Source organism: Urocitellus parryii, chromosome 6 (genome assembly GCF_045843805.1).
Source record: "Urocitellus parryii isolate mUroPar1 chromosome 6, mUroPar1.hap1, whole genome shotgun sequence".
In the NCBI taxonomy this organism is placed as follows: domain Eukaryota; kingdom Metazoa; phylum Chordata; class Mammalia; order Rodentia; family Sciuridae; genus Urocitellus; species Urocitellus parryii.
The window spans coordinates 192440611-192454463 of NC_135536.1; the positions used below are offsets into that span (position 1 = coordinate 192440611).

General features: G+C 51.7%; 1 protein-coding gene across 6 annotated transcripts in view; it reads left to right on the forward strand.

Moving 5' to 3' along the window:
* Positions 1–12905, forward strand: part of Ube2v1 (ubiquitin conjugating enzyme E2 V1) — a 30172-nt gene extending 17267 nt beyond the window's left edge. For 3 of the 6 annotated variants that reach the window (XM_026390974.2, XM_026390975.2, XM_026390976.2), the window contains 2 exons: positions 10074–10199; positions 11195–12905. In XM_026390974.2, the coding sequence (XP_026246759.1) occupies positions 10074–10199; positions 11195–11341 (273 nt within the window). In that variant the 3' untranslated portion in view covers positions 11342–12905. Of the gene's footprint in view, positions 1–100; positions 153–6974; positions 6995–10073; positions 10200–11194 lie in introns of those variants that run through there. The other 3 variants (XM_077799988.1, XM_077799989.1, XM_077799987.1) reach the window with 3 other exon arrangements.
* Positions 12906–13853: the final 948 nt, after the last annotated feature.

Below are 13853 nucleotides of genomic sequence, written 5' to 3' on the forward strand. Positions count from 1 at the left end.
AATTCACTGTGCCTCCTTTTAAAAACACACTAGCCTTATCGCGGAAAAAAAGCTCACCCATGGTATATTTTCTGAAATGTGGCTATTCTTTTTTGACCAGTTTCAGTTTATATATGTGAACCTCCTCTGATGCTGTTTAATCCCTCTAAATGGTAAGCAAAAACCCGTGGAGACTCAGTGTGAATTTACATGTCACGTAGTCAGTGAGTTGAGATCTTTGAACCCTTGGCTGTCCTTCAGAGCAAGCTATCAAAGAACCCGACTCCAGGTCTAGCCAGCAGCCCCAGGTCTAGCCAGCAGCCCCAGGTCTAGCCAGCAGCCCCAGGTCTAGCCAGCAGCCCCGAGGCCGGCCCCAGAGGAATTCGGGAAAGCCTACACAGCTGTGGTTTCACATCCTGGTTTCCCAGGTCTGCTGTACCTGGGTCCTAGTCCGAGGGGCCATTCAGCAGAGGTCTGGCTTCTGTCCATCAGCTGTGCTCTGTTCCAGGCATTGATAGGGCCAAGTCAAGAGGGTGGGGAAGATGACCTTTCAGCTCTGTGATGGGAGTTGCCAGGTGGCTCTCCTGTGTGTGATCGCACTGCATCTCGCAGTTGAGGAGACAGACCAGGGGATTGAAGTCACTTGCCCAAAGTCACATAGCTGCTCGGCCACGTCTGTGTGACTGGAGCTTGTGCTCCTCAGTGACCACCTGCCACATTGTTCCCCGTGTTTATGTTTTGAGAGTTCATTTGTTACCATTATAGAATCACCCAGAGTGCTCACTACTATAGTGACTTGACGTAGAAGTCAAGAACCAGATTCCTGTTAACATGACACTCGTTTCAGACAGGCCGTGGGAGATTTTGCTGAATGTGCTTAAGGATGACGCCATCCACGCCTCCTCTTAACTGCCCACAGGCTCTGAGTTTGCACTGTGGCGGGGAAGGATGCGGGACGAGGCCCAGCCCGAGCAGGCAAGAGCCCAGCTCACTGTTGGGGCGCACTGACTTTCATCCTGACCGTTGGCACTCGTGGTGCTCAGCACCTAAAAAGCCACTTCATGTTGCTTTTTGAGTCATTTTTGTGACCCTGAGTTTTGTGGGGTGTGTACATTTGATAATGTGCTTATTCGTTTCTTTATCCTCTTTTTCCTATGAAGAAGTCTTGTTTTCCATTGAGATGATTTTCTTTGCTGTCTCTGAAAGTTCACTATACGCTTTTGGCTTCTTCTCTGCATTTCTTCTCTTAAGAAAGGTTTAGGATTGTTGAGGATGAGACCCTTCTTCCTTGTCCTTATTCCCAGAGGACCTGGAAACGACTCAGAATGGGATAGTTGTTCAGTGGATTTGTTCAACCAGTTCCCTCATTTATAGTTCCCAGAAATAAGAAAATCCTCGTGCACAACACTGTGAGTCCACTGAATACCACTGAATTAACATACTTAACAAACAGGAAAAAAAACAAGCCAGGCGAGGTAGCACATGCCTTTAGTCCCAGCAACTCAGGAGGCTGAAGCAAGAGGATCACAATTCAAGGCCAGGCTCAGCAACTTAGCAGAATATGTCTCAAAATTAGCGATATAAAGGACTGGGGGTATGTGTGGCTCAGTTGTAGAGTGTCCCTAGGTTAAATCCTAGTATGAGGGTTAGGGACAGTCGGTAAGTTCTACTGGGAATATTCTATTCCACCTAGAGCAGCTTGGGTTACCCTGAGTTTCAATTTATCTCTTTCCAAAGGGGAATAAGTTTTAGTAAGTAGCTATAGAATGCCAGATGCTTTCCATATATTTGGTAAAAAGGTTTATTGAGGTATAAATTCCTATATTATAGAATTCACCCTGTTAAAGTGTATAATTCAATGGTTTTTATCACATTAGTTGTGCAAATGTCACTATTTTCATCACCCCAAAAAGAAACCCCCTACTTATCAGCAGTCACTCACTACCCCCTACATTGAAACCTTGACAGACATTAAACTACTTTCGAGTTCTACGAATCTGCCTCTTCTGGACATTGCCTATTGGTGGACACCATGTGTCATCTTCTGGGTCTGGCTCCATTGGCCTGTTACAGTGTCTCTCAGTACTTAGCTCCTTTTATGACTGAATATTTTATTGTACGGATACACCATATTTTATTTATCTGTTCATTAGTTGATTGCCATTTGACTTGGTTCCTGGAGCTGTGTAATGATGGTGGGAGCATCTGTGTGGACATGGATGCTCAGTTCTCCTGGGGATAAGCCTAGGGGTAGAATGACTGGTCAGGTGGCAGTGGTGTCTCACGTTTTGAGGAAGTTTGCCGGAACTGCTGTGCCGCTCTCCATCTCTCCTAGCAGGCGTGGGGTTTTCGTTTCTCACATCCTTGCCCATACTTCTATCTTATTGTCTGTCTTTGTACCCCTGTAATTTTGATCAACCTTTGGTTCTCCAAGGTTAAAAACAAAAGTCATAAAAGGAACTCTCTGCTTCTAGATGTGGCCTGTAACCAGTCAGTTTTATGATATTTAGTCTGTAGTTGGCGTAGTAACATAATTATTAAAGATTCTAAATAGAACACTTGAGTAACTCAACTTTTTTTTCTTTTTTTTTAGTTGTCTTACCCAAGAGAAAGTCTTCTATTAAAATTTAAAGGCAGGGGCTGGGGATATAGCTCAGTAGGTAGAGTGCTTGCCTTGTGTGCACAAGGCCCTGGGTTCAATCCCAAACACCACCAAAAAAATAATAGAATGCAGGGGCTGGGCACATACCTGTTGTCCCAGCTGCTAAGAAGGCTGAAGCAGAGGATCACAAGTCAAGGCCAATGTGGGCAATTTAGACCCTGTCTCAAAATAAAATTAATAAAGGGCTGAGATAGGGGCTCAGTGGTAAAGTGCCCTAGGTTCAATCCCTAGTATCAAAAAAAAGAAAAGAAGAGGCTGAAACATAGCTTAGTGGTAAAGAGGATCCCTGGGTTCATTCCCCAGCACTGCAGGGGGATGGAGGGAACGATGCTGAGGATGTGGCCCAAAGGTAGAGCATGCGGTTAGCATGTGCCCGGAGCTCGATCCCCAGCACCATAATTTTTTTTTTTTTTTTTTTTTTAAGACAAGGCTGGGGGTGTGGTTCAGTGGCAGGTGTCTGCCTGTCATGCACAAGGCCTTGGCTCAATCCTAGCACCCTAATAAAACTTTTTTAAAGGCATGAACCATGAGATCCAGTAATTCTGCTAGGAATTCATTCCCCAGCTTTTCCTTTGCAGTGCTCAAAGGCAGTGTACCAGCACTTCCTGCAGTGGCCAGTAACCAAGACACTAGAGGTGGCCTCCCAGCATCCTTAACAGAGCATACTGTATGCCACTTAGTATGTATGTCTCCTTCTTCCAACAGCTGAGGTATAATGGTCTCTCTGTGGCATTTAAGTGACAAAAAGTCCCCAGGCCGTACATAGAGTAGCCTGCAGTTGGGTGGGGGGTAGGAGGTGGTCTGTGTGCCAGTGCTGGGCGCTCAGAATGTCTTTGAAAGAACGCATAAGGAGCTGGTGACATGAGTGGGCCTCTTCAGAAGGAAGTGGCGGCTTGGCCAGCAGGGGGAGAAAGTGAGTCACACACACACACACACACACACACACACACACACACACACTCTCTCTCTCTCTCTCTCTCTCTCTCTCTCTCTCTCTCTCTCTCTCTCTCATCTCACACATACTTTTTTTTTTTTTTTTTCCCTCTTTTGGAAAATTCCCCTGAACCTCAGAGCGAAGCTTGGCAGGCTCTGGCACACACGCCGCCCACAGCACTGGGGTGGACTGTCTTCTTTGTAGCTAGTCCACAGCAGTCCGCCTGCCTGGCGCTGCACTGGACATTCTTGTTGTTGTCGTGGGGTTGTCCTGTGCCCTGCAAGATGCTTAGCAGCATCCTTGACCTCTACTCACTAGGTGCCATTAACACCCCCGTCCCGATTGTGACATCCATAAATATCTTCAGAAAATGCTAAATTAAATTCCCCATGTCCCTGGCATGGGGGCAGAAATGGCCCTGAATAGGAAGCACCCTCAGGCCTCCTGAATGCAGGTGAGAGCCCAGCTGTGTCTGTGCACATGCTCACCCCACAGTGCTGCGCCCATGTCCAGAAGGACAGAGCATGACTCCCAGGGCACAGGAGGAAAATGAAAGCCCTTCCCAGTTTGGTCAGTCCCCACAGGGTGAAGCTCTCAGCAGGGGGCACACATACCTACCTGCTCTTTTGAAGAAAAACAAGACCAGCTATGCGTGATATTTTGCAGTCAGGTTTTTTCTTGAAGTTAGCAGATGGTGGACATCTTCCATATCAGTGCACATTGGCCTGTCTTTTTAAGCAGCTTTCAGTTATGTGACTGACACCTGAATGTGTTATAAAAAGTCTCAGCGATTCTGAGCATATAGTGCAGGAGGCTAACTTCATTCTCCTTAACTCTCTGCATCACTCAAGAAATTATATCAGATTTTCCCCCCCAGCTTTGAAATATAATCGAACAGTAAAAGTTGTATACATTCAGTTGCACAGCTTGGTGGTTTGGTACATACACATTTTATAATGATTACCTCGTTCAAATTAATCAGCACATCCGTCACCACAGTTGTGTGTATGCAGTGTGTACCTATCTTTTTTCGTGGTGAAGACTTTTAAGATGTGCTGTCACCAGGCGTTGTGGTGCACATCTGTAATCCTAGCTGCTTGGGAGGCTGAGGCAGAAGGATCACAAAATGGAGGCCAGCCTAGGCCAGACCCTGTCTCAAAATAAATTTTTTTTATAAAGGCGCTGGGGTGTATTGCAGTGGCAGGGCGCTTCCTGCCATGCATGAGGCCCTGGGTTCAGCCCACAGCACTGCAAAGGGAAAGAAGACGTCCTTTCTTAGCAAATGTCAAGTAAAAAACACGGGCTGTACGTCAGATCCCCAGGATTTGTGCATAACTGAAAGTTGGTCCCTTCGACCCTTTCCCCCACATACCAGCTCCCAGCAGCTACCACCATGCTACCGTCTGCTTCTGTGAATTCAGGCTTTAGATTCCACATACTAGTGAGATGGCACAGTATTGGTCAGTGTCTGACTTATTGAGCCTAGTTCACTGTCCCCCATATTCATCCACGTTATTGCAGGTGGCAGGACTTCAGTCTTTGTGGGCAGATTCGGGTGTTCTGTCCCCCCTTGTCGCTTCAGCCTTTAGTGGACACCCGGGTCGTTTGCACATCTTGGTCTTGGGACGATGCTCGGGGAGCAAGAAGGAGCCTTGCAGATCCTGCTCTTACTCCTGGGCTGCTGTTTCCCCCGAGGACGGTCAGTGTAGGGAGCTGCTCAGCTCCTGTGGCCTGGAAGGGCACAGTGGGAAAGCGGGACCTCCCGCTGGGCAGAGGAGGGCGTAGGGCAGGAAGACCCTGGCCCTTGAGGGCTGCCCACAGGAGCTGGGGGTGGCGCTGACAGGAGCAGCCCTCCTCCACTTCACGTCAGGCCCCTGCGTACGACTGGGGGTTTACTCTTGGGCTGCAGGGCATTTGGGGGGCACCAGGACTGAAGTATAGAAGTGAGCAGCACTGCTGCAGGGGGCCTGTGGCCCCAGAAGGATGCCACCTAGGGGGGCCGAGGGAGTGTGTACAGGGGACACTGGTGCCTGCCCGCCTCCCTCCCTGCTCTGGAGCCTGCCTGGCGCTGCGGACTCTCCCCCTCCTCCCCCTCCCCCTCCTCCCCCTCCTCCCCCTCCTCCCCCTCCCCATAAGGTTCTGCCAGGCAGCAACACGGGAGAGCCTGAAAGACAGGAAGAGGTCGAGGGGACTTGCTGTGTCCTGTCTCCCCTTCCTCTGTGCCCTCAGTGACAGCCCTTCCTGCTGGTGTCAGCAGTGGTCCAGCCCACGGCATCCCTTGCCCTCCCACCCCAGGCAGCAACCAGGCACAGCTCCTGGGGAGGCCGAGTCCGGCTGTCGGGACCTCTCCCCAGGCCCCAGGCTTCAGTTCTATTTTCGATACCTATTGTGCTGTCTTGTACCTAACCACCATATTGTCCCCACCACTTGTCCCCAGTGTAACTGACCAGCAGTGTTGCAAATTTCTGCTGCCCCTTTCTGTGCACTTACCTACTGTCTACATCCTGAGCCACTCAGATCCTGTCTACTTATTTATTTAGACACTGGGGATGGAACCCACGGGTATCCTACCATGAAGGGTTTTTTTTTTTTTTTTTTTTTTTTTGAGACAGGGTCTCACTAAGTTGCCAAGGCTGTCCTTGAACTTTCTATCCTCCCGCCTCAGCCTCCCGTGTAGCTGGGATTATAGATTGTGTGCGCCACTGTGCCCAGCAAGTCTTCACAGGCTCTGCAGAATGTCCCTCTGAGGATCCACCCTCCATTCTAACACAGCATGTGTCATTAAATGTGATCTGTAGGGCTGGGGTGTAGCTCCGTGGTGGAGTGTGTGCTTAGCATGCATAAGACCCTGGCTTGGCTCCCCAACAGGCATACAAACGTAATTTGTATGTAACTATATAGATTTAGAATCGAGGCAGCAGGTGGCTGGCTGACCTAATGTTGACCTTTTTGTATGTTTGGGTTTTATTTTTGCTGTACCCTCTTATGTTTCCTATGTCGCACACTTTGTTGTTTCTCTCCTTTGTTGCAGCTCTAGGGATTGAACCCAGGCCTATCTGCATGCTAGGCCCACAGCATCTGCTGCGAAGGTACACTCCCAGTCCTTTTTACATTTGATTTTGAGACAGAGTCTCATTAAGTGGCCCAGCCGGCTGGAACTTGCAGTTCTTCTCCCTCCGTCTCCTAAGTAGCTAGAATGACCCGCAGGTGCCAGGCGCCTGCTTACATTTTAAAATAAGTTTTGTTTCACATGCTTTTAGGTTCCAGAAGAGTAGTAAAGGTGGTGCAGAAAGTTTTGCCTGTAGTGCTGGCCAGCATGGCGCAGCCCCTCACAGCCAGTGAGCCAGCGTCGACAGTGGTCATCCAGCGAAGCTGCACTTTCCGTTCCTGGTCTCCACCTCTGTCCCTCGTCCTCCATGGTACTGGGTCATGACAGCCCGAGCTCCTAGGGCTCCGGCAGTTTCCCGGGTGTTCTGATGTCCCTGACTGGAGGAACACTGGTCACGTACTTTTGGGATCTGCCTGGTGTTTTCAGAGGTCCGACTGGGTGACTCATGTAGGTGTGTCTTAGGCCCAGGAAAAGCTTATGATTCCTAGGCTCTGGGCAGTGGTGTGATGGGTAGAGTGGACTGTGTAGGGGGAAGGAGGAGGGGACGACTAGGAAGTGAGGTTGCCAAATTATGCAGTTACCTACTGCACCAATTAAAAAAAAGAAAGAAACAGACTGCACAAATGGACCCCAGTTTGGAGGAAGGTGCGGTCACTGTTGTAGGTGGTGCACGATGTGCTGCGTCCTGGCCTCTGTCTGCATGTGTGTGACATGTCACAGCATGCGGTTGGTCTTTGCAGGTGGACTCCAGTTGCCTGGCGTTCTAATGTGCAGTGGGCGGCCACCCACAGGACACGGCAAGGAGGGGCTCGCAGCTCTGCACCCCCCTCCCTTCTTTGTGGTCTTTGCAGTTTGACATTTGATCTATGTCATCAAAATGGACAGCGTTTCATGATCACATAATCTTTTAGGTACATTTTTTAAAAAACATTTATTTTTTTAAATTTTAAGTGGACATAATACCTTCATTTTAGTTTTCTGTGGTGCTGAGGATCGAACCCAGGGCCTCACGCATGCTAGGCGAGCGCTCTGCCTCTGAGCCCCAGCCCCAGCCCTTTAGGTACATTTAATTGGCATAATTGTCCAGGTCACGTGTTCCATAAAGCAAATGCGGAGTCGAGAGTGAAGTTCCTTCCAGAAGCGTGTTCGGGGACTCTCCCCAGGCGCTCTCTCCCCCCTCCAACAGGCCTGGGGAGCCCTGGGGACAGGAGGAGGCGAGCCCCGCTCTCTGGGGAGGAGGGCTTGCGAGGGCTTCTGACTGGCCTTCAGGTGTCCGCGCCCCCTGGGCCTGAGGCAGGTCACTGTGTTCCAGTGAAAGGGCCACTTGAGCCTCAGTGGCCGGAAGTCCATCAGCTCTTTCACTGTGAATTAGGTGAGTGTGGGCATTTTAGAATTCTGCTTCGTGGCCTGGAGACCAGTGTCCCGCCCCGCAGCTGCGCCTTCCCCATTTTAGCCTGTGGATAAGTGAGCCCGGGAATGAGCCGCAGGACGTGCCGGCAGGTGACCAGGTTGGTGTGGCCAGCACTGTTAGGGGCCGGGCTGCCGCTCCAGGGTGGGCACTTGCCTGCTGTGTGCAGGGCCCCGAGTCCCATCCCCACCAGAACTGAAAGGGAGGCCATGTCCGTGGGGCCCTCTTCTGCGCCTGCCTTAGTCACGTTTTCTGAGAGAACTTTTTTCCTTTGAGGAAACACGTGAAGAGTGCAGAGCGCGGCGCCCCCTCCCACGGGCCAGGTGTGGGCGCTGGTTCCCATGGTCTTGCTGGTGCTGCCTCTAGTGGGCCGCAGTGGAGCAGCCTGGCGTGGTTGGCGGGCTTAAGCCAGCGGAGCCTGTCCCCTGTGGGAGCAGATGCAGGGGGCAAGAAGAGCAGAGGCTGGGGTGGGTCCAGTGAGGGGCTGGTGGTGGAGGAGGTTTCTTGGAGAGGGAAGTGGTGGCCTTCGGATGAAAAGGGACTTGGCTGACCCTTAGGGTTTTTGTGGGGGTTTTTGTTTAGTTTTGTTTGGTGCTGAGGATTGAACCCAGGGCTGCTTTACCGCTGAGCCACATCCTCAGTCCTTCTTATTTTTTATTTTGAGACAGGGTCTTGCTAAGTTCCCAGGCTGGCCTCAAACTTGCAATCCTCCTACCTCAGCCTCCTAAGTCACTGGGATAACAGGTGTGACCACTGCGCCCCATAGCTGTTAGTTCCTTGCCTGCACTAACCGAGTGGGGTAGATGGTGGCAGCACTTCCTAGGAGGGGAGAGGATCAGGCGGGCAGTGGGTAGGTAGCCAGATTAGAGCTTTGGTTTTGTTGGTTTGGGATCCCCAGGGACACCGCTGGCTTTAATGGGTGTAACATGAATGACTTCCGGATCTTAAGATACATTCCGGTTTTGCCGGGAGCAGTCTACACCACGTGTTCGGAGGTGTGGGGAACATGCCGCAGGTGGGCGCTAGGGCGCTAGGTGGTGCGAGCTTGCCTGGCACGCGGGATGCCCTGGGTTCAATCCAGGGAGAAAGAGCCTCTGTGGTTCTTTTCCCCCGAGGACCACTGGGTGTCGCTGTCCACCAGAGCAGCGTTTGCACAGCGAGACTGCTGAGAGGGGCCACTTGGCTGCCCTCACAGTGGGAGGCACACCTTCAGTATGGTCTTCAGACAAGGACACCAGTGTGGCTTAGAGTAGGACAGAGAGTTAGGGGCTGGGTGACTCCTGAGCTGGGTCTTGGGGGTGGTGGGCGAGGCCAGCAGTCTTGATGCCCTTGGTGGCCGGTAGGCACTGGGGAAGGTCCCTGGTGTGGACATTGGACTTCCCTGTGCTGCTCAGCAAAGACGTAGCTGGCATTTCTAAAAGGACCTGTGACCTCCTCTGCCTCACCCGCTGCGTGTCTGTGGTCCCTCGGGTCACTGCCTGCCAAGGGAACAAATACGGAGGGAGGACGACGCAGGCCAGTGGAGACCCTGCGTAGGCAGAGCCCAGCCCCACGGCGACGGAAGGGGAGCGCCTCGGCCTGAGCCCAGCCTGTGCTTCATCTGAAGTTCCCTTGAGCCGTGGCCAGTGTCACGCTTTGCACATGGTGGTGTACGTTGGCTGATGGGCCTGGGGTGAGGGGACAGTTAGCACAGCTTCTGGAAGGAAGAGTGCCCCTCACATGCCATTCCCCAAGAGCAGGGCAGGTGTGCCAGGGACAGGCGCAGCACAGGCCCCCGGTAGGGCTTGGCCACACTGACTGGAAACGTCCTTGATCCCCCTCAATGTTCTTCACTCTTCCCACTCAGGGAGGAGTGGCTGCCGACTTTCCATGGCACTTGAGTTCCTCATCAGGAGTAAATGATAAGTGGTCTTCAGTGAGTTCTGTCTGTCTGAGCTCCTTGTCTGTAACTGCCTGACATCTCTGTGCCCTTTCTTTCCAGACAATTTATGAAAACCGAATATACAGCCTTAAAATAGAATGTGGACCTAAATACCCAGAAGCACCCCCCTTTGTAAGATTTGTAACAAAAATTAATATGAATGGAGTCAATAGTTCTAATGGAGTGGTAAGTTGTGCTTTCTGTCCCCATTTGTCCCTCTGGGCTGAGAATTGCTTTGTACTTAACACCAGGGGCCTTTGGAGGTTGTGTCCGAGTGCCTGTGTCCCAGCCCTGTCCACCTGCCCCTCGTGTCACACTCACCCTGGCCAGCACTGCTGCGCACTCGAGATGAGTCCCCGCGCACCTGAGGAGACGAGGCGGGAGACCAGAGGCCTTGCCCACAGCGCCACCTCCCGGGCCTTAAGCCTGGGATGTGATATTTTTATCTTTTAATAACCTTGCTTTTTTAACTGATTTTTAGATTTGCACCCATAAATCTGAAATCCAAAATGCTCCAAGACTTTTTTTGTGCTGGGGATGGAAGCCAGGGCCTGGCGCGTGGTCCCCTGCCGCCGCCGCCTGTCAGCCTTTTCTGTATGTGGTGCTGGCAAAGGCGTGTCCTGGTTCTTGCCCACGTTAAGATCTGCCAAATCTGGGTCCTTGGTGGACTCAGAGGACTTGAAAGAGTCAGAGGCGCCTCATGCTTTGGGTGCAGCGTTCATGTGTCTGGGCCACCTGGCGTCTGGGGAGCGCTGTGCCGGGTGGAGAGACCTGGCTCTGGGGGGGCCCTGGCCACTGCAGTGCGGGTGCAGGCCACCATGCCTTTGCTGTTCCTGCTGCCTGGCATCATCTTTGTCATCTCCTGCCCGGGCATAGCATCCAGGGCCCAGGCATGGCCACAGCTGGCCCACAGCAGGTCATTCTTATCCAGCCAAGTTGGGCAGGGTGGAGTCCTGCCAAGGGCCAGTGTTACCCTTGCTTCTCCCAAATTGGGACACAAAGGAAAAACAGTGGCTGGAGGAGGGGACCCTGCACGGGGGTGTCCTGCATGTCAGGTATGGTTTTGTGATCAGCACGTTCAGCTTAAGAATTGCCTTCTCCCCAGCTCGTGCTGTGGCTTAGCCCGGGCATGCGGCTGTTGGAGACCCTGAGAGTAATTTGGTTTTGTTTGCCTTTTGTAGGTGGACCCAAGAGCCATATCAGTGCTAGCAAAGTGGCAGAATTCATATAGCATCAAAGTTGTTCTGCAAGAGCTGCGGCGCTTAATGATGTCTAAAGAAAATATGAAACTCCCCCAGCCTCCGGAAGGACAGTGTTACAGCAATTAATCAAAAGCAACGCCACCAGCCCTCCCCCATTCGATTTAAGCAGTCTTCATTCTCCACCGTAGTAAATTTTCTAGATGCGTCTTGTAGACCTCAAAGTACTGGAAAGGAAGCTCCCATTCGAAGGCAATTTATCTTAAGATACTGTAAATGATACTAATTTTTTGTCCATTTGAAATATATAAGTTGTGCTATAACAAATCATCCTGTCAAGTGTAACCACTGTCCGTGTAGTTGAACTTCTGAGATCAAGAGAGTCTATTTAAATTGATTCCCATCCTGACCGGTGGGGCACATCTAACTCAACTGTGAAAAGACATGTCACACAATCACCTTGCTGCTGATGACTCGGCCTGGGGGCTCTGCCTTCTCCCCCCTGCCCTGCCAGCCCTGGGACAGCCCTCCAGCAGAGGCTTGCTAGAGTAGAGCAAAGATTTCAGGTCACACCCTGGGGACTGCTGCTGGGTGTGGGGTGCTTTGCCCGCACCCTGGTTACTTTCTTAAGTCTTAAATGACGCCCCTTCCAAGCCATCGTCCTGCCCCACTCTCCTCCACTCCTGTCCTTGGCCGAAGCATAGATTGTAACCCTCCGCCCCCTTTGAAATTGGCCTTCGCGAGAAGAATTCAGGGCTCTCCCCCTCCCCCACCTTGATCGAGGGGTGCTGCTTTTTCCCTCCTCCTCCACTCCCTTGTCCACCTTCACCACCCGGCACTCTCCACCTCCCCCCTGGCTTGGCCAGAAGCCATCAGGTCAGGTTGGAAATCTCTGACCTCCTCCTCCACATTTGGAACCACGTTTGACCACTTTCCACCAGCCTGGGAAATGAGCTTTGGGTCCTGGGTCCTGCCACTCTGCTGTCACCCTCAGCCGATGCATCTTTGGCCCAGGTCTTTGTAAGGTGGACAGGGCAGTCCCCAGGGTGACGTAGCCTGCCGGCCCTCAGGGTCCCTCTGTTCAGACCTGCAGGAGGCCTCCTGGAGACGCCTGTGAGCACACGGGGCCCCTCGGGACTGTTCCCTTTCCTGTAATGACGTGGCTCTCAGACGGGAAGAAGGGTGAACAGGGCTCCTGTGGGGTGCGCCTGCCATCCCCGCAGGCCCAGTGTGGAATCTGACAACTGGAACTAGAGGAACCTGGACCCAGCGCAGATACTGGTTTTGGTGCCGCTGCCTCCCAGGTGCTCAGCAGGGACTGAGGAGGAGCTGGTGTGCACAGCAGCTCCCAGCATTGGCGGGGCCTGGCCTCCCGGCACATTGCTGCACCTCCCACTTTTCCTGTTCAGGACCACTGTGCTGAGACCTGATGCAAACAAATAAAGGCAATTCATGGTGTTCTGAAGGGTTTATTTTTTTTTCCTTACTATTTTGTGTAAAACCACCTTTTGAAGCAGCAACTATCAAGTCTGAAAAGCAATGGATGTTCCCATTAATCTATTTCTGGGGGAAATCTTAGTTCTAAGGATTTAACATCCTGTAAGTAAAGTTTAACCTAACAGTATTCCATAAGCAGCCTTTTTCTTGTCAGACCATTGCCTGATTTTAATATAATAAAAAGTGTGCATTAATATTTCACAGGCTGTGCTGTTCTTCCTCCTGGCATATTAATTTGGCAGGTATTAATGCTTCAGACGCTTTGGGACTCGTTGGTCCTTTGTAGAAAAAATACTTAGGATTTTTGGGCCAACAGGCAAAAGTCAGGATTCTTACGTAAGTGCTTAATTATATATGAGAAAGCAAATTTCCACAGAGTACAATATTTTTGTAATGTTACTACCCTACTAACACCATAGTTTCTTCTAGGGATCTAGACATCTCGATTGAGTTCAAAGTTCATGTTCTCAATAATCAAGTCAATTGCAAATGCTTGTCTATAAAAATTGTTTTTCATTCAAGAACTCAAACAGGCAGTGGGCTGGATTTGGCCCCTGGCTCCTCCTTTGCCAGCCCCTGGCCCAGAAGATAGTAGTTAAACAGCACGTTCTTCACAGGTACAGGGTGCGGTGCTCGAGCCTCTAATACCAGCAACTCGGGAGGCTGAGGCAGGAGGATCCCCAGCTCAAGGCCAGCCTGGGCAACTCATCAAGACCCTGCCTCAAAAATAAAATGGGGACGGAGCCCAGTGGTAGAGCACTTGCCTGGCATACTCAAGACGTGGGTTCCATCCCCAGCACCCCCAAAAAAGAGGAGGCGGAACATAAGCAGCCTCTGGTTGGCAATAGCAAGTCATCAGTAGGTCCCTGAAGCCGAGGTGGGGCGGGCCCTGGAGCTGTCCGGTCTGCTGTCTGGTCTGCCCTCCTCAGGTCTCGCCCTTCCCCTCAGGGGGCCCTGGGGAGCCTTCCCGTGACCTGTCCCTGCTCTGCCGCCTCATCACGGCCAGGAAGGACCTCGAGGCCTTGGCACTGGGGTTTCGTGTCCTAACTCAGCACAGGAAGTCCCTGGGAGAGGGGCCTTTCCGGCAGCTTCCTTCTCCCCCAGACACCGGCCGCCTGGGAGGGCCCACCATGCGCTCTGGGCT